Source organism: Moschus berezovskii, chromosome 20 (assembly GCF_049115385.1).
Source record: "Moschus berezovskii isolate FMDL1 chromosome 20, NW_MosBer_1.0, whole genome shotgun sequence".
In the NCBI taxonomy this organism is placed as follows: Eukaryota; Metazoa; Chordata; class Mammalia; order Artiodactyla; family Moschidae; genus Moschus; species Moschus berezovskii.
In genome coordinates this window covers 20,908,703-20,928,900 of record NC_142479.1, presented here as the reverse complement: position 1 = coordinate 20,928,900, position 20,198 = coordinate 20,908,703, and the positions used below count along the sequence as shown (strand labels likewise).

At 43.7% G+C, this 20,198-nt stretch overlaps 2 protein-coding genes across 2 annotated transcripts; one reads left to right on the top strand and one right to left on the bottom strand.

Annotated features, from left to right (window-relative positions):
* Positions 1-4,489: 4,489 nt before the first annotated feature.
* LOC129536549 (olfactory receptor 4D2) lies at positions 4,490-5,425 on the bottom strand. The gene has a single exon (XM_055395552.2). The coding sequence runs from the start codon at positions 5,423-5,425 to the stop codon at positions 4,490-4,492; it is 936 nt and encodes a 311-aa protein (XP_055251527.2).
* An 11,733-nt stretch (positions 5,426-17,158) lies between these two features.
* On the top strand, positions 17,159-19,865 carry LOC129539109 (zinc finger and SCAN domain-containing protein 25). The gene is given in 3 exon segments (XM_088828437.1): positions 17,159-17,201; positions 17,404-17,945; positions 17,947-19,865. Coding segments are annotated over 2 exon segments (1,626 nt in total). The 5' UTR covers positions 17,159-17,201; positions 17,404-17,555; the 3' UTR covers positions 19,183-19,865.
* Positions 19,866-20,198: the final 333 nt, after the last annotated feature.

Here is a 20,198-nt window from a genome sequence, read left to right as displayed (position 1 = left end):
CAGATAGTTAGATCTTTTCAGAAAAAGGTTTTATGAGTTCCAATTCTTGCATCTTCTCATACCTAGAAAACACTGACGTCATTAATGGTGACATCTGCTTTGGTTATTAAAAAAAAAATTTACAATTGAAAGTCAAAATAGAGTAGCTATGGTTCAGACATCCTGGGAAATAACTATTTCCCAGATATCCTGAAAAATGATATTATGGGTGTGATTTCAGATTAGATGTTGTAACCTAATGTAGAACTTAATTCTCCTGTAATGCATTTTTGCTTCTGTACTTTGCTTGCCGCTACTGCCCCCATTACTCTAATTCGACCAAAGAATATTTTTACTTACTCTATTTTAGCTTGCTTACCGTCTCCCTATGTTTTTCTCCTTACTAATCACTCTGAGAGAATTAATATACATATGAATTATTCAGGCAGACCTAATGTAGTGTCTTGTAAACAATGTATGCTCTCATCTTGTCTGACTCCCCAATATAATGTCTGCTCTTTTGTGGTATTACAATGACCACCCTATCTAATGGTGCCTGTAACTATAACTACTCATTAGTATGATAACTATGGTCTTGCTGTGCTACAACAACTATAAGATTTAATGCGACCGCGACGATTTGTGGGCTTGCTTATCCTAGGAATTTCAGCTTTAGCAGTAGCAATCACTTCTGTTACTGCGGCAGCAGTGTCATTGACTCAACAAGTACATACTGCTCAATATGTTGACAATATGTCCAAAGATGTTTCTTTAATGCTAGCTACACAGGAAGTTATAGATAGGAAACTAGAAATAAGGGTAAATGCCCTAGAAGAGGCAATGATGTATATTGGAACTGAATTACAGGCTTTAAAAGTAAAATTGGCATTGTCCTGTCACGCCGACTATCGGTGGATATGTGTTACACCCCTAAAAGTAAACGACACAGATTATGACTGGGAGAAAGTTAAAAACCACATTTTGGGGGTTTGGAACAGTTCCAGCATTAGTATAGATTTAGGAAAACTTCATAATCAGATAAATACCTTGGAACACTCCCGACTAGATTTTACTGCTGCAGGAATAGCAAATGACTTTTTTCATACTTTCTCTAACTTCATTTTTGGAAAACACATTCTATCTACTGTTCTCAGCTATATTGCTGTGGCTGCTCTAATTTTGCTTCTCATTATAATTCTTCCTTGTATTGTCAGAACTCTCCGGCAGAGCACTCAGAAGCTCGCAGCTGAACTACATCTGGCTGTTTTAAGAAATAAAAAAGGGCGAGATGCCGGGAACCAGCGAGGGAAATCCTACCCGTGGCAAAGGTCAATTGGGGAAGAGGCCTGACGGGCAAAGGCTAATCAGGACTCGAGGAACCCCCTGGACTTACCCGAGAATCTACCCCAAAGAAAACCGGAGTCTGACCGCCTTACTATCTTACGCCTCTTACCAAGTCCTCTAATACTTACGGGGGCTTCCCCACAACCACGTTTCTCTGAAAACATTAATTCAGAGCTGTAGTTAAAAAGTTCTCCTCGGCTTAATAAGAGTGTTCTAATCCAAGCCCCTCTGATAGCTTTCTAACTTGCATGACAAGTTTGTCCAGGCTCTTAACAACTACAAATGTGACTGTTTACAGCCTCCCAGCCATGCAAGGACAGAAAGCCTAATATTCTAAAATACAGGAATTTGTTGAAGAAGTTAAAATCATTAGAATAGTACTAAAAAAGATTTCATTGTTGAATCAATGCTTGCTGCAGAGTTTCCTCTATCTATTGTATCCTTGGAAATATATTAATCACATATAGAGAAAATAAGTAGTAGCCTTTGATTTATCCACATCAGATCTTAAGTTAATAAATTCTTTTCTTGTAGCTCACCACACCCTTGCCTTATAGGAATGTAACCTTGTCATGTGTCTTTGGAGAATAGCGCCTGACTTTAGGAAAATCACCTTGAAAGAATATAAGCCTTTTTCTAGCTAACTAACCTTTGTTAGGAGAGAGGGCCATAAACTGTTAGCAGGCCTCCTGGACAGAAGATGATGTAAACCACCTAAAACTTTTGTATATCACGAGACATACAAAAATAAGCCCTGATTCTGATAAGGGTCAAGACTGCAGACCCCGCGTGATTTTGGCGTGACTCTATACCTCCCTTTCTCTTTTTTTATGTGTACAACTTAGGGTATAAAAACAGCACTGGAAAATAAAGTTTTGGGCCTTGTTTACTGAAGCTTGGTCTCCCCGTGTCGTTCTTTCTCTTTTTCCGTCCTTTTCTCTATTCTCCTTTTTCTGGTTGAGATCCTTGGAGTGCTGGGCCCTCTGCGTTTACTTCTCTGCCTGGGCTTCTAAGACCCACTCGAGGGGGTGCCCTGGTGGGGTGCCTCCAGTGATTCGAGAGGGCGCCTGCGGCCTACGTAAACAGAACAAACCCTGTGCTGGGGTTTTATTGGTTTCCTGCGTAAACCAAGGAATCATCAGCCTCTGTCTCTCTCTCTCTCTCTCGCTGATGCTGACGCTGTTCATCCCGAGGATACCCTGGGTCCATATCGAGGCAGGTCCCCAATACTATTACAAAGCCACAGTCATCAACACAATATGGTACTGGCATAAAGACAGAAATATAGATCAATGGAACAAAATAGAAAGCCCAGAGATAAATCCACGCACTTACGGACACCTTATCTTAGACAAAGGAGGCAAGAATATAAAATGGAGAAAAGACAGTCTCTTTAACAAGTGGTGCTGGGAAAACTGGTCAGCCACCTGTAAAAGAATGAAACTAGAACACTTCCTAACACCATACACAAAAATAAACTCAAAATGGATTAAAGATCTAAATGTAAGACCAGAAACTATAAAACTCCTAGAGGAGAACGTAGGCAAAACACTCTCCGACATAAATCACAGCAGGATCCTCCATGACCCACCTCCCAGAATATTGGAAATAAAAGCAAAAATAAACAAATGGGACCTAATTAAAATTAAAAGCTTCTGCACAGCAAAGGAAACTATAAGCAAGGTGAAAAGACAGCCTTCAGAATGGGAGAAAATAATAACAAATGAAACAACTGACAAAGAATTAATCTCTAAAATATACAAGCAGCTCCTGCAGCTCAATTCCAGAAAAATAAACGACTCAATCAAAAAATGGGCCAAAGAACTAAACAGACATTTCTCTAAAGAAGACATACAGATGGCTAACAAACACACGAAAAAATGCTCAACATCCCTCATAATCAGAGAAATGCAAATCAAAACCACAATGAGATACCATTTCACACCAGTCAGAATGGCTGCTATCCAAAAGTCTACATGCAATAAATGCTGGAGAGGGTGTGGAGAGAAGGGAACCCTCTTACACTGTTGGTGGGAATGCAAACTAGTACAGCCACTATGGAGAACAGTGTGGAGATTCCTTAAAAAACTGGAAATAGAACTGCCATATGATCCAGCAATCGCACTCCTGGGCATACACACCAAGGAAACCAGAATCGAAAGAGACACATGTACCCCAATGTTCATCGCAGCACTGTTTATAATAGCTAGGACATGGAAGCAACCTAGGCATCCATCTGCAGATGAATGGATAAGAAAGCTGTAGTACATATACACAATGGAGTATTACTCAGCCATTAAAAACAATGCATTTGAATCAGTTCTAATAAGGTGGATGAAACTATTATATAGAGTGAAGTAAGCCAGAAAGAAAAACACCAATACAGTATACTAATGCATATATATGGAATTTAGAAAGATGGAAATGACAACCCTGTATACGAGAAGCAAAAGAGACACAGCTGTATAGCACAGTCTTTGGGACTCTGTGGGAGAGGGTGAGGGTGGGATGATTTGGGAGAATAGCATTGAAACATGTACATTATCATATGTGAAACGAATCGCCAGTTCAGGGTCGATGCATATTACAGGATGCTCGGGGCTGGTGTGCGGAGATGACCCAGAGGGAGGATAAGGGAAGGAAGGAGAACTCATGTATATCCGAGGCAGATTCATGTCAATGTATGGCAAAACCAACCAATATAATATTGTAAAATAATTAGCCTCCAATAAAATTTTTTTTAAAAAGCCAAATTAAAGGTTAAGACTCAGAATCCTGGGCAGTTTCCAATGATCCATCCTCACATCAAAATGAGGTACTGAGAAAGAGGTCAAAATACAGAAAACAGAACCGCTCCTCTTGGGAAATGCTGTCATTCTAACAAGAAACTAACTGTCCACCAAGAAGGCAGAAAGGAGGCTGTGGCTTGCCAGAATGTTTCCATGACAACAAATGTTGCTGTCATTGGAGTGTTCAAATCATCTAACACAAACAAGTAAGAATTTACCTTTTTCCTCAAAATCTGGGTAAGCTGCTTATTTTCAACAGGCATTCACTTCTATGATGACCCTTATAACACATACACAAGTTATTGAAGAGGCCAGATACAGCAGCTTTCTCTCCAAATTATCAATGGAAAACAAAGTCAAAGAGAAGTGACCCATAATCACTCCCTTTTACAAAGCAGCCAGTGCCTCCCTAATCTCTTCACTGCTGCCTGCATCTCCTGGTTCCTCAGGGTGTAGATCATGGGGTTGAGCATGGGAGTCATGACCGTGTGGCTGATGGACACAGCCTTGTCCATGGAGAAAGAGGTGAAGGGCCGGGCATAGAGGTAAATGCTGGGAATGAAGACCATAGACATGACGATGATGTGGGTGGTGCAGGTGGAAGCTGCCTTCCTCCTTGCCTGCCCTGAGTGGGACCTCAGCATCACCAGGATGGCTGAGTAGGAGACCAGGAGGAGGAGGAACCAGATGACATCCAGCATCCCACTGTTGGAGATCATGAGGAATTCCAGGACAGAAGTGTCAGTACAGGCGAGTCTCAATACCTGTGGAACATCACAGTAGAAGTTATCTAGGACATTGGGGCCACAAAAAGGCAGTGGGAGCATCAGAGCCAGTTGGGAAATGGAATGAATGAAGCCTCCCACCCAGCTAGCCACCACCAGTCCCACACAGAGCTGAGTGTTCATGATGGTGACATAGTGGAGGGGCCGGGAGATGGCAACAAGGCGGTCATAGGCCATCACTGAGAGGAAGAAGACCATGGAACCTCCCAGAAAGTGGAAGAAGAAGATCTGGGTCATGCAGCCCTGGTAGGAGATGGTCTTCTTCTCAGCGAGGAAGTCTACCAGCATCTTCGGGGCAGTGACTGAGGAGAAACAGAGGTCTATGATGGCCAGGTTTCTGAGCAGAAAATACATGGGTGTGTGGAGCCTGGAATCAGAGGTCACCGTGACCATGATGAGGAGGTTTCCCATGACAGTGGTTGTGTAGACAAGCAGGAACACCAGAAAAAAGAAGAGGTGGAGCTCCTGACTCTGTGAGAGCCCCAGGAAGACAAATTCTGATACCCATGTGAGGTTCCCTGGTTGCATGGTGTCTTCTCCATACACGTGAAGAAAACACATCACGGACAGAGATGTATTGGTGCTCAGGGGCTCAAATTGATTTTCATTTCTAGATGATGGACATTTTTGTGCAGATCATAATTCCAGGTACTGATTGAACGGCATTGCCTTTGGAGCATGTAGAAGTTGGTGCTGAAATAGATATCCATGCTGTATCAAATAGCCATCCAGAGACACATTCAGGCTGCTTGTTAAACATTCTGGGTAGTACAGTGATGAGAAGATGCTTGGAGTCCAATAGACTTGTAGTCGAACTCCAGAGCTTCTCATTCTTGAGATCTGACCCAGAGTAAGTTACTCAAGCTCTCTGTCTCAGTTTCCACAACAAAAATGTGGAGTGTGGAGTGTCTAGGGGATTAAATAAGATAACACATAGGTTCCTTAAATAGTACCTGGAATATTACATGGTAATCACTCTCCTCTGTGGAGTGTCCCACTGTAAAGATCTCTTGCCTTCTTCCAAGTCTCTGATACATTTTGTACCACTCATTTCTCAAGTAACAGCTAACATATCAAAATGTTAATGAGCTTTATGTTTCTAGGTTTTTCCTCCCCAATTCAACCATAACGTGCTACTGACATCATGTCTTGATTCACAGTTTATTGTGTCCTGCAGTGCTCATGCTTCGTGATAGTCAGTACTCAAAAATCATGTGGTGTTGACTCTGGCTGGGTGAACAACTACAGGGAGTGTCCCCTCTTCCTGGTGTAGGTGGCCCCTTCCTGGACAGGGGCCAGGACATATGTAGTGTGTGTGTCCTGAGACATGAGAAAGTGGAGAGAGATTCTCTAATTAAAAACAGGTGGTGGATACTGTATGAAGGGGATTGGAAGAGCTTTTTAAAAAGCCCAAGAATTTGTAAAGTGTTACTGAATACAAGAGCAGAAGACACAGGAAGATACTGAAATAAGAGAAATAGAAGAGACAAAGGAACAAAAAGGAGAAGATTAAGGGGGAGGAAGGAAAGGGAATGAAAAAGGTGGAGGGGCGGGAGATGGAAGGGAAGAAAGGTGAAGAAGGTTAGGGAGGGGAGAGATAGAGGTGACAAGTGAGGGTTAAGTGGCCTCCGCACTCCCCTGTCTTGCCTCGCTCCCCTCCTCACTTGCCTCCTGCAATCCATTGTCCGTCAGAGATCATTTTAGTCTCATCCTTGGGCTTCCATCTACCTCCACTCTTGTCCATATACTATATAGCTGTCAGAGAGGCCTTTCTAAACTCATATTTGATCACCTCCCTCCCTCATTATAATCTTTTAATGAGTATTGAGGGCCCACAGCTTAAAACTCAAACTCTTGGAAGTGACCTAACATGATTAATGGGTTAATTCAGGGTTGAAACACGTGCTTACATACATGTGACTCCCTCTCAGTGTGTCACACCAAGCTCCAAGATGTAGCCTCCATCTACCCTTCTCATCGGTACCCCTGTTACCCAGGAACTGGTTGCTGTTCAAGGAATCCATAATCTATCACATATGTCATATACTCAGTTGCTTCTGTAGCTTTGGAAATGAATTCTGTTTCATGAAATACATTCTACAGCTTTCTCAACCTAGGAGTCCTCAGATATCACCTTCTCTCTGACTCCTTCTCCATTTCTCCCATGCAGAATTAATCCCTCCCTTCTTAGGGTCCCAATAACATTTTATAAGTACCTCTAGTATGGCATTTATCATGTCTTTTCTGTTGTCCCTTTGAATTAGATTTTAAATTTAATTACTCAGTAGCCCCAAAATATATAATAGCAACTCTGATTTAGCATTTGCTCAAAAAACAGTTGGCTATCCTACTGTATTAGGGGAATTACATGAACTTGTTCAGTGTGACCATGCGAAGAATTCTGTGGTGTATTTCTTTATCCTTTGCTCTCAACATCCTCCCGCTAAATCACAGGACCACGTTCTCACTTGGTTGTTAAAAGCCTGGTTTTGCACATGCAACTTGAGGAATCTGTTTTCAGAACCTCATTTCCTCTGCATTACTTTCTGAGTCTCCCATCACGCTTTAGATTTCCTACCTTCAGTCTGTGTCCCTTGTTTATTCTCTGCACTCTCCAGCAAGTGACTCTGGGTCCTTCTTACTGTATCCACAGGTGAGAAAACCCTGGTCTCACATTCCTTCAGCCAGACTGGGAGAGAGTCTCCAGGTCTTCCATCTTCTTGGAGATCCTTTTCCTCCAGCATCAGTTTCCCAGTTACTGCCCATACATCATGAGTGTGACTCAAGGGGAAGAGGGAATATCCTTGGGAGAAACTACTGGACTCAGCTCAGGAGATAGGGATGGGCTGATTACCACTGGGAGGAAGGGAGCAATGGGAGTTGTTAAAAAGTTTCTAAGTGTTTCAAAATCACATATTCATTAAAAGTTATTCCTTGAAGGCCAAAAGGACCAGGGACAATACAATTTTGTAAATTTGTAGAATTCAGGATTCCTCGGTCAAGATCCAAAGGTACAGGAATCTCTTCAAAAGAAACAGACTCCCTGGGAGTTTTAGAAGAACCCATTTCTTAGACCAATGATTCTTACCTTTGAGACAATGACTTGCAGAGCTTGTTAAAAGACAAATCACTGTGCCCAACCTCTAGACTTTCTCATTCTGTTGGCCTGTGATAAGGCCAAGAATCTGCATTTGTAACAAGTTCTCAGGTGATGCTGATTCCCCTGCTCCAGGCACCACACTTTGAGAACCACAGAATTGCTCCTCAACAGACAAGCTTTCTCTCTCTTTTCTGCAATCTTATGGATAACTGGCTTGATTTCTTTCCTTCCTTCCTGTTCTCCTCTTTCACCCTTTTTTCCTTTTCTTCTAATTTTAAGCCTAACTGATCTTTACTTAGAAATAGTCATAGACAGACAAACATATTCTATCAATACAGTGGAAACTTACTTCCTATAAACCTTGTCCTTTATTTTGAGAACCAAAGCCCTCATACTGTTTTACCATCCATCCCAAGTCTAACTAGATCATCTATACAGTGACTTGATTATTCTTTTTTATCTATTCTAAGATCTCCTAGATCTAGTCATCTAAAGAATAGATGCATTCTTTACCTGTGAACTCATACTACCTCTATCACAAGGATTGGTACAGAAAACCCACATATTTCTCATTATGAGAAAGTGATCAACACTGGAATTAATTGGCATTGTAACGTTAAAAAGCAGAGACATTACTTTGCCAACAAAGGTCCGTCTAGTCAAAGCTATGGTTTTTCCCGTGGTCATGTATGGATGTGAGAGTTGGACTGTGAAGAAAGCTGATCGCCGAAGAATTGATGCTTTTGAACTGTGGTGTTGGAGAAGACTCTTGAGAGTCCCTTGTACCGCAAGGAGATCCAACCAGTCCATTCTGAGGGAGATCGATCCTGGGTGTTCATTGGAAGGACTGATGCTAAAGCTGAAACTCCAATACTTTGGCCACCTCATGCAACGAGTTGACTCACTGGAAAAGACTCTGATGCTGGGAAAGGTTGGGGGTGGGAGGAGTAGGGGACGACAGAGAATGAGTTGTCTGGATGGCATCACCGACTCTGTGGACATGAGTTTGAGTGAACTCCGGGAGTTGGTGATGGACAGAGAGGCCTGGTGTGCTGTGATTCATGGGGTCGCGGAGAGTCGGATACGACTGAGCGACTGAACTGAATTGAACTGAACGTTGATGTGCTGTAAAACTTTCTTATTTCTTAGAATTCTCTGTTCTGCATAGGGCTTCCAGATTGGTCTGAATTATTTCACTGCAAATGTTTATCCTTGGCAAAATAGAGTATCTGTTTTTACTGGATAAGAGTACAATGTGAAGTTCTTCCACATATAAGTGAGGTAGATTTTAAAATTACTCTTTTTTTTTTCATTTTGTGTTTGTTCATTAACTTAGTCATTCAATTATATTTATTTTTTTAACTTTCTATTTTATATTGGAGCATAGCCAATTTATAATATTGTGATAGTTTCAGGTGGAGAACAAAGGGACTCAACCATACATATACAAGTATCCATTCTCCTCCAAACTCCCCTCCAATCTAGGTTGCCACATAACATTGATCAGGGATCCCTGTGCTGTAGAGTACTTCCTTGTTGGTTATTCATTTTAAATATAGCAGGATGTACATGTCTATCCCAGTCTCCTTAAGTATCTTTCTCCTCCCATCCTTGCCCCCTGGGAACCGTAAGTTCATTCTCTGAGTCTGTGAGTCTGCTTCTGTTCTATAAGTAAATTCATTTGCATCATTTCTTTTTAGATTCCTCATATAAGGAATATCATACAATATTTCTTTCTCTGTCTGACTTACTTCCCTCAGTATGACAATCTCTAGGTCCGTTGATGTTGCTGCAAATGGAATTATTTCATTCTTTTTAATGGCTGAGTAATATTACGTTGTATACATGCACCACATATCTTTATCCATTCCTCTGTCAATGGACACTTAGGTTGCTTCCGTGTCTTGGCAATTGTAAACAGTGCTGCAATGAGCATTGGGTTCATGTATCCTTTCAGACCATGTTTTTCTTTGGATATATGCCCAGGAGTGGGATTGCAGGATCATAAAGTATATTCCCTAGTAGAATATTTAATTTGGTCATTTAGGAGAACAGAATATTAGTGGGTTGTGGAGGAGGGAAGAAGTAGGAAACCTAGCCTTCAGAATAACCTTTTTCAGAAATATCACCTCACACACCTTCCATCAACCAAAAGGACTTTGGAATTACTAAGTCCCTGCTGTAGAAGGTGTGCAACCATGGTTGGATCTGGCCTGGATGATGGAAAAGAAAAACGAAACAGCAAAACCTTGTAGTAAGATCCTCAATCTCCAGTCAGGCGGAGGTCAGGTTTACTGATTGGGAATTTTGATTTCCAAGTGACTGAAAGCAGGTAATTTAATTCTTGGGTCATCTAAGTAGAAGACTAGGAAGGAGGTGTAGCTTAAACCTAACCTTGAGACCGATCAGTGTGGCTTCCAATGCAGAACTCAGGGCCACAGAAAGGACAAAATGTGTCACCTACAATCAGAGACCTTCACTTCTACTCTATCTTCTACCTATTTTTGAAGAAACCAGTTTGGTCTCTACCCATTAATAAGATCACATCCCCAAACAAATGAACTTTCCCTTTCAAAGGAGAAAAGGATGAGACTGCAGCAAACTCTGTGTTATGTGCAAAATCACATACACAATAAAGCTATAGAGAGAGTAGTAGTGTTAGACTTTGATTTGGTGCCATACTTTTTACTAGTTTAAACTGTAGTGTTACTATTAATTTTTTAGATTTATAAGATTGTAACTTACACACTGTGGCTGAGGTAACTGCTACAAAGTGGATGGTAGGGTCTAGCTTGTGGTTTGGTGAACCAGTCAATTAAGCTTGTCCTAGTGAGAGTTGGACTGTGAAGAAAGTTGATTGCCGAAGAATTGATGCTTTTGAACTGTGGTGCTGGAGAAGACTCTTGAGAATCCCTTGGACTGCAAGGAAATCCAACCAGTCTATTCTAAAGGAGATCAATCCTGGGTGTTCATTGGAAGGACTTATGCTAAATAGTCCAATACTCCAATGCTTTGGCCACCTCATGTGATGAGTTGACTCACTGGAAAAGACTCTGAGGCTAGGAGGGATTGGGGGTAGGAGGAGACGGAGACGACAGAGAATGAGATGGCTGGATAGCATCACCGACTCGATGGACATGAGTTTGAGTGAACTCCGGGAGTTGGTAATGGACAGGGAGGCTTGGCATGCTGTGGTTCATGGGGTCACAAAGAATCGGACACGACTAAGCGACTGAACTGAACTGAACTGACTGAGACCAACCTATGGAGAAGGCAATGGCAAACCACTCCAGTACTCTTGCCTAGAAAACCCCATGGATGGAGGAGCCTGGTGGGCTGCAGTCCATGGGGTCGCTTAGGGTCAGACACGACTGAGCGACTTCACTTTCACTTTTCACTTTCACACATTGGAGAAGGAAATGGCAACCCACTCCAGTGTTCTTGCCTGGAGAATCCCAGGGACGGGGGAGCCTGGTGGGCTTCCGTCTATGGGGTCACACAGAGTTGGACACAATTGAAGTGACTTAGCAGCAGCAGCATGATAGCTCTATTTTTAGTTTTTTAAGGAATTTCCAAAGTGTTCTCCATAGTGGCTAAACCAATTTGAATTCCCACCAACATTGTAAAAGGGTTCCTTTCTCTCCACACTCTCTCCGGCCTTTATTGCTTGTAGATTTTCTGATAATAGCCATTCTGACTGGTTTGAGGTAATAGCTTATTGTAGTTTTGATTCACATTTATCTAATAATTAGTGATATTGAGCATCTTTTCATGTGCCTCTTAGCCATCTGTATGTCTTCTTTGGAGAAATGCCTATTTAGGTCTTCTGTCTTTGTTTTTTCTTTTTATAGATGACTTTCTTTCTTCTTCTTTTTTTATTTTTTACATTATGAAAGTATGCATGCATGTGTGCTAAGTCTCTTCAGTCCTGTCTGATTCTTTGCAACCCTATGGACTGGCCTGCCAGGCTCACGTATCTGTGAGATTCTCCAGGCAAGGATATTGGAGTGGGTCGCCATGCCCTCTTCCAGGGGATCATCCTGACCTAGGGATCAAATCAGTGTCTCTTATGTCTCTTGGATTGTCAGGTGTTTCTTTACCACTTGACCACCTTGGAAGTCCCTAAATTATGAAAGTATGATAACACACTTACAGGAAACTTGGAAAATACAGAACAAAGTTTCATATAGTTCTACTATATATTACAATTATTTTTAAGTAGATAAATTAAGATTTTTAGTTGGTGCTTCAATATCAAACTCTCAAAAATTATAGAATGAATAGACAGAAGGATATAGTAGACCTAAAAAGCACTATGAACCAATTCAATGTAATTAAAAGTTATACAGTTTTCACACAACAGCGGGCTATAAGCTCTATTCAAGTTCCCATATACTATAAACCAGGAATCACTGGAACTTATCCAGGGATGTAAAACAAGGTGCAAGTATTTCACAGTCTAAAGGTACTGAAATCATACAGGGTGTGTTCTCTTTCATCACTGTGGAATTCAAATCCGGTACACTGGGACAACCCGAGGGATGGGATGGGGAGGGATGTGGGAGGGGGGTTCGGGATGGAGGGACACATGTACATCCATGATTAATTCATGCCAATGTATGGCAGAAACCACCACAGTACTGTAAAGTAATTAGCTTCCAATCAAAATTAATTAATTAAAAAAATAAATCATTATCAGAAGGTATTTGAAAATAACCTACATATTTTCAACTTCAATGTGACATTTACCTAGAGAGATCTTTGACTTAGCCATTGAAAGCCTCAATAAAGTTAAAAGACTGAAAAAACACAGAGAGCGATTGCAGAGAAGAAAGCATTTAAATGAGAAATTAATATAAAAATCAGAAATTAATATCAAAGATACTTTAAAAATCCCATGTGTTTGGAAATTAAATGTCCATTTTTAAATTATGGATGTATCTAAGCAGCCACAACAAGGAAAATTAGAAAATATTTGTAACAATAAAAATGAAAAGAGAATTTATCAGAATTGGTTGCATGCAGTTGAAGCTGCTCAGTGCACATAAATACAATGCGGAATACTGAATAAGGTATGAAAATAAATAATGGACACTAACATAAATTTTTGTGAAATTTGAACAAAATCTGTACTTTAATTAATAATACATGTTAATTTCCTGGTTTGCTTTTTTTTTTCACAACATAGTATTTGTTTATATTCTCAGAATTGGATTAGGAGTATCAAGCTTCATTCAATATTTTTTAAAAATCACTAAAATAATAAGCTTTCTAAACTTTTGGCAGTAATGCTAGAGGCCAGAATAAATGGAACTGTCTCAAAGTTTTAAGTAAATATAAATTAGAAATCTAGCATTCTATTCATGCTTAGTCCTGCAAGTGGAACCAAATGTCATAAATATTTAGATAAGCAAAAATTCATGTTTTCTAAAATATATTTTTATTAATATTATATATACTATACACACACACACACACAAGCTTTTCTACTAGATAAAGGCCTGAGAAAGAACAACAACAAAAAGAGAGAAATTGGGAAATATAAACTGAATGAAATGTGAACACTGAACATGAAATAGAAAAAGTGAAACAAACTAGAAAAAGGTAAAAGATCATCATACAATCTAGCTGTTTTCAAACATGGCTGCTCATTAGAATCACATCTAGAGCTTTGGGGGGAAAAAAAACAATACCTAGGCATTTGTAGTTTTCAAAAAATTCCAAGGTGTTTCTAATGTGCATCTGGATTTTTAAAAGTGATTGTAAAGAGAACAGCATTGAAACAGGTATGTTCAGTTCACATATGTGAAATAGATAACCAATCCAAGTTCAATGCATGAAACAGGGCACTCAAAGCCGGTGCACTGGGACAACCCAGAGGGATGAGTTGGAATGGGGAGAGATGTGGGAGGGGGTTTCGGATGGGGGGACACATGTCCACCTGTGGCTGATTCATGTCAATGTACGGCAAAAACCACCACAATATTGTAAAGTAATTAGCCTCCAATTATAATAAATAAAATAATTTTTAAAAGAAAGCCACAAAGATATTTTCCTATGGATTACAGAAAATTTTGATTCTGTTGCTACATCTTTTTTTTTTTTAAGAATGAGCTCATAGTTCTATTCGAATCAAGAAAAAACATTTTATTTTAAATGACCTGATTTAGGCCATTTAATTGTGCCTGGCATCACTAAACATTTAAATATATAATTGCAAAAGTTATTCTAATTTGGTATAAAACAAGGAAAATGACATAAAATATTTTGATAGAAAAAATAGACAAAATTAAAGATTATAACATTATAGTAAGTTGTTTCAAACAAGTAGATTATACAATAAAAAAATTAGAAGGGTAAGCCCAACCTATACTGATTTCCTCATCTTGAAGTAAATATATACACACTGCCTCAGTTATGACATGGATAATTAAAGAAATAGATTTAATTTTGCTTTTGCCAATCATAAATGTAGAATTTATAAGGATTTTTAGAAGTATGAAAAATTGTACTGACATCATGTACTGGCATGATTATGAGATAGAACATAAGGTTATATACCTTGACGGGGGTCAAAAATAGTACTTAATGTGAAAAATAATAATTGACATATATTCAAATTTAATTAAAAAGAGAAGACATTATATCATACATAATGAACTGCAGAAAAATTAAGTATTTCATGTAGAAAGAAAACAGAGGAGAGATGGAACAAGATGGCGGAGGAATAGGACGGCGAGACCACTCTCTCCTCCACAAATTCATCAAAAGAACATTTGAACGTGGAGTAAAGTCCACAAAACAACTTCTGAATGCTGGCAGAGGACGTCAGGCACCCAGAAAAGCAGCCCATTGTCTTCGAAAGGAAGTAGGAAAAAACATAAAAGATAAAAAGCGAGACAAAAGAAGTAAGGACGGAGCTCCGTCCCGGGAAGGGAGGCTTTAAAAAGAGAGAAGTTTCCAAACACCAGGAAACACTCTCACTGGGGAATCTGTGGCGAGCCTTGGAAGATCAGAGGGCCACATAACCCTCTTTTTTTTTTTTAAGATTTTTTTAAAACCCACAGACTACCCGCCAAACGGTAACTCCCAGCGGAGAAGCAGCGCAGACGCCTGCATACACCATTAGCAAGCGGGGGCTGGGCAGGGAGAAGCCAGCTGAACTGCTTAGAGAGAGGACTGGGCTTGAATGCCGCGAGAACATTTTGAGAGAACTGGGGAGAACAAAGCAGACTGTGGGATAGTTTCCCCACGAAAAGGCGGAAAGCTCTAACCTAAGACTCGGCCAGCCCCGCTCACAGAATAAAGGACTGAGCAGAGTGAGCCGGCTGCGGTCGGCCCATCCCCCATCCCCCGCGGAGACTGTCAGGGAGCGCAGCCAGAGCCGGAGCGGGCAACCATGGCCCCAGAAAGGCATCTGATACAAACTGCAGACAGGCTTGTTGCTAATCAGGACTTCTTGGGCTTGGGCCGGTCGATATTCCCCTGAGAAGGTGTGCCGGTTGTACACCCAGAAAACTGAGTGGCGGGGACTGGGGAGGCGATAAGTCACAGAGACAGCGCTCGCCAAACACCTGGTCCCCTGAACTGCTCGGACCAGGGAAGGCACAAAACGCAGGCCCAACCAAGTCTGCGCCTTTGTCGAGTACCTGAGAACCTGAACTTGAGCCGCTCAGACCTGGAAAGTGCATACAACCCGGTGCCAGCCTCGGACAGTTCCCGGCACAGCAACCTAGAGCCTGTGCAGTGTAGACTGGGACAGCACACGCGCTGTGAGCGGGGGCAAACCCAGTGTGGCCGAGTCACTGCGAGCACTCCCCACAGACGCCAGAGATATTTGTCTGCAGCGTTCCTCCCTTCCCAGAACAGGACTGAACAACTGAGCCATAAAAAGTGTCCACCCGCCCCCCACCCAGTATCAGGGAGGAAATTAGACACTGAAGAGACCAGCAAACAGAAGGTAAAACAGAGGGAACCACCTTGGAAATGACAGATAGAGACGTCTAGAGGCTACTCCAAGAATAAGACCAAAAACCAGAGGCAAGAGGCTTAAGCCCGAATCCTGAGAACACCAGAGAACTCCTGACTCCAGGGAATATTAATCGATAGGAGCTCATCATACGTCTCCATACCTACACTAAAACCAAGCACCACCTTGCAGAGCAAGACATACCATGCAAATTCTCCAGTAACACAGGAAAATAGCCCTGAGCTTCAATATACAGGCTGCCCAAAGTCACTCCAAAACCACTGACATCTCATAACTCATTACTGGACACTTCATTGCACTCCAGGGAGAACAAATCCAGCTCCACCCACCAGAACACTGACACAAGCTTCCATAACCAGGGAACCTTGACAAGTCACCTGTCCAACCCCACACACAGTGAGGAAACTACATAATAAAGAGAACTCCACAAACGGCCAGAAGAGGGAAAGGCCACCCCAAGCAAAGCATTATAAGCAAGATGAAGAGGCAGAGAAATACCCAGCAAGTAAAGGAACAAGATAAATGCCCATCAACACAAACAAAAGAGGAAGATATAGGGAATCTACCTGATAAAGAATTTCGAATTTTGATGGTGAAAATGATTCAAAATCTTGAAAGCAAAATGGAGTTACAGATAAATAACCTGGAGAAAAAGATTGAGAAGATGGAAGAAAGGTTTAATAAGGACTTAGAGGAAATAAAAAAGAGTCAATATACAATGAATAATGCAATAGATGAGATCAGAAACACTCTGGAAGGAACAAACAGTAGAATAACAGAGGCAGAAGACAGGATAAGCGAGTTAGAAGATAGAATTGTAGAAATAAATGAAACAGAGAGGAAAAAAGAAAAACAAATTAAAAGAAATGAGAACAATATTAGAGACCTCTGGGACAATGTTAAAGGCTCCAACATTCGAATCATAGGAATCCCAGAAGAAGAAGACAAAAAGAAAGACCATGAAAGAATACTTGAGGAGATAATAGTTGAAAACTTCCCTAAAATAGGGAAAGAAATAATCACCCAAGTCCAGGAAACCCAGAGAGTCCCCAACAGGATAAACCCAAGGCGAAATACTCCAAGACACATATTAATCAAATTAACAAAGATCAAACACAAAGAACAAATATTAAAAGCAGCAAGGGAAAAACAGCAAATAACACACAAGGGGGCCCACTTCCGGCTCGCTGCGGGCTGGGGCGAGCCTACCTCAGGTGTTGGTCTGTGAGGGGTGGCACGTTTGAGTGGCGGGGCCGAGGTGGCTGGGGCCCGGGATCCGTGCTGTGGGGCTGCTGCCGGCGTCGGCGGTGGTGGCGAGGCTGACGCTGAGGGCGGCACGTCTCCCCGGAGCTGCCTCCCGCAGCACCGAGGCCTTGCGGGTCGGGATCCCGGGGGGCCGCACGGCGCTCGGCTCAGGCTGAGCACACTGTCACATTCTAGCCACCAAAAAGGCTATTGGTTTTACCTGCAAAATGCCTTGACTGTCTGCTTTTTTGCCACCCCCATGATCTAAGTCTCTATCTCCTGCTTGGACTACGACCTTCAGTCTTCTGGGAGGGGGTGTGAAGATGCTTATAGAGCGTCCAGGGATGGCAGAAGAGCCTCAGCAGCAAACGGGTGGCCCTGTGGTAAAACTAGAGAAAGAGCTGCCATGGGGCAGGATGAGGGAGGACCCCAGCCCGGAGACTTTTCGCCTGCGGTTTCGGTAGTTCTGCTACCAGGAGGCCGCCGGGCCCCAGGAAGCCCTCAGGGAGCTCCAGGAGCTCTGTCGACAGTGGCTGCGGCCCGAGCTGCATACCAAGGAGCAGATCCTGGAGCTGCTAGTGCTGGAGCAGTTCCTGACCATTCTGCCACGGGAGTTCTACGCCTGGATTTGGGAGCATGGCCCTGAGAGCGGCAAGGCCCTGGTGGCCATGGTGGAGGACTTCACGCAGAGAGCCCTGGAGGCCAAGGCCGTGGGTTCCGTGCCACGTGCAGGGACAGCGGGAGGAGACAGCACTTTGCAGAGACCCCTGGGAACCAAGTGTCCACCAGGGGCCCGTGGAGGTCAAGCCCGAGTGGGGGATGTCCCACGGGGAAGGCGTCCAAGGCCTTGACCGAGGCGCTGAGGAGCAGCTCAGCCAGGACCCTGGAGAGGGGACGTAGGCCTTCCAGGAGCAGGCTCTGCCAGTCCTTCAGGCTGGTGCTGGCCTCCCTGCAGTGAGCCCCAGAGACCAGGAGGTGGCAGCCAGCTTCCTGACGGCTGGATCCCAGGGGTTGGGCCCATTTAAAGACATGGCCCTGGCTTTCCCTGAGGAGGAGTGGAGGCACGTAACCCCAGCCCAGATAGACTGCTTTGGGGAGTATGTGGAACCCCAGGACTGCGGGGTCTCACCTCCAGGCCTGGGGAGCAAGGACAAGGAGGCAAAGACCCAGCTGGCAGACCCCAAGGGGCAGCTCGCTGGCGGGCCGGCAGAGCGGTGTGGGGAGGCCGCTCTCCAGGGCCCGGAGCTGGGAAGACCATGCGAGCAGGAGGCCGGGAGCTCGCTGGGAAATGTGCCAGGGCCGCTCCTGCCCCAGCACAGTGTCGCCCCACTGCCCAATGACCTCCAGACCAACAGCTCCTTCTGGAAACCTTTCCAGTGCCCTGAGTGTGGGAAAGGCTTCAGTCGGAGCTCCAATCTGGTCCGCCACCAGCGGACTTACGAGGAAGAGAAGTCGTACAGCTGCGGGGAGTGCGGCAAGGGCTTTGCGCTGCGCGAGTACCTGCTGAAGCACCAGCGGACGCACCTGGGCCGGCGGCCGCACGTGTGTGGTGAGTGCTGGAAGACCTTCAGCCAGCGCCACCACCTCGCGGTCCACCAGCGCAGCCACACAGGCGAGAAGCCCTTCCAGTGTGCGGATTGCTGGAGGAGCTTCAGCCGCCGGCAGCATCTGCAGGTGCACCGGCGGACCCATACCGGCGAGAAGCCATACACCTGCGAGTGTGGCAAACGCTTCAGCAGGAACGCCAACTTGGCGGTGCACCAGCGGACCCACACCGGCGAGAAGCCCTATGGCTGCCAGGTGTGCGGGAAGCGCTTCAGCAAGGGGGAGCGGCTGGTCCGGCACCAGAGGATCCACACTGGGGAGAAGCCGTACCGCTGCCCGGCCTGTGGCCGTAGCTTCAACCGGCATCAGAAGACGCAGCACCGCCAGGAGCCCCCGGGGCAGTGAGGGCGCCTGGCCCGGTTGCCCCCCTTTGGCTCATGGAGAAGGCGGGACCTTCCGGGACCACCAGTGGAGGCAGACCTCAAGGGAGGAAGTACCCACTGTTACTCCCTGAAGGGCTGCAGGTGTCAGGAGTGTTGGGTTTGGAGAGGCCCTTTGACGCCTCTTCTTATCCCTCGTTTCAGACGCTGGCTAAGGGAGAGGCCTGCTTTAGTTGAGGTGCCACCTCTCTCACCCAACTGGTGCTAGCACTTCTTAACCTTCTTTCCAGGAAGTGATGGCCCAAGTTTCAGTTCAGGTCGAGGTTTTTCTCCTTCCATGGATGTTCACGTCCACCTCCTGAGCGAATCTGGTCCTCGTGGTGAAATCTTACCTGTCAGCAGCTTGAACCTCATTTTCCTGAGGGCTGTGTCCCTGCAAGATCATTAGCTCAGGTTCTGATTCCCTCTCTCCCCCCAGTTCTCTTCTGTTTAACAAATTTTTATTGAACACCTACCGTGTGTTTGGCACTGGGAGTCCAATGACCAGACAGCTGAGACCTCATTGCCCCAGAATGTGGGATCAGGCTCTGGAAGCAGACTTGTTAATAAAGCAGAGCACCCTGAGTTCCATTCCCAGTGAGTGCTGAGTGAGAGGAAGTTCTCCGTTCCACCTGCCCAGTTCCTGATCTCTCTCTCCCCAGCTGGGTTGCTGAGGCACCTGCCTTTATTTTACTCTGTCTGTGGCCCCTTCCTCTCTCACCTACTCTCATTAGTAGTTTCTCCCATTCCACTGTTCCTTGAACAAAAACAGCTGTCCACACATGTGTTAGGAAATTAATATTTTGCTTTTGGTCACTGTCTAAACAGTATTTTAAAAAAAATTCACTTCGGAATGAAGTTCTAATTAAATGAGTCTGAAAGATGAACGGGTAATTAATACTCTATTGATGGCACTTTACAGCATATAAAATGCACTTCCCTGTTTTCTCATTTGACTCATTCCACAAATATTTATTGAGGCCTGACAGTGTGCCAGGGACT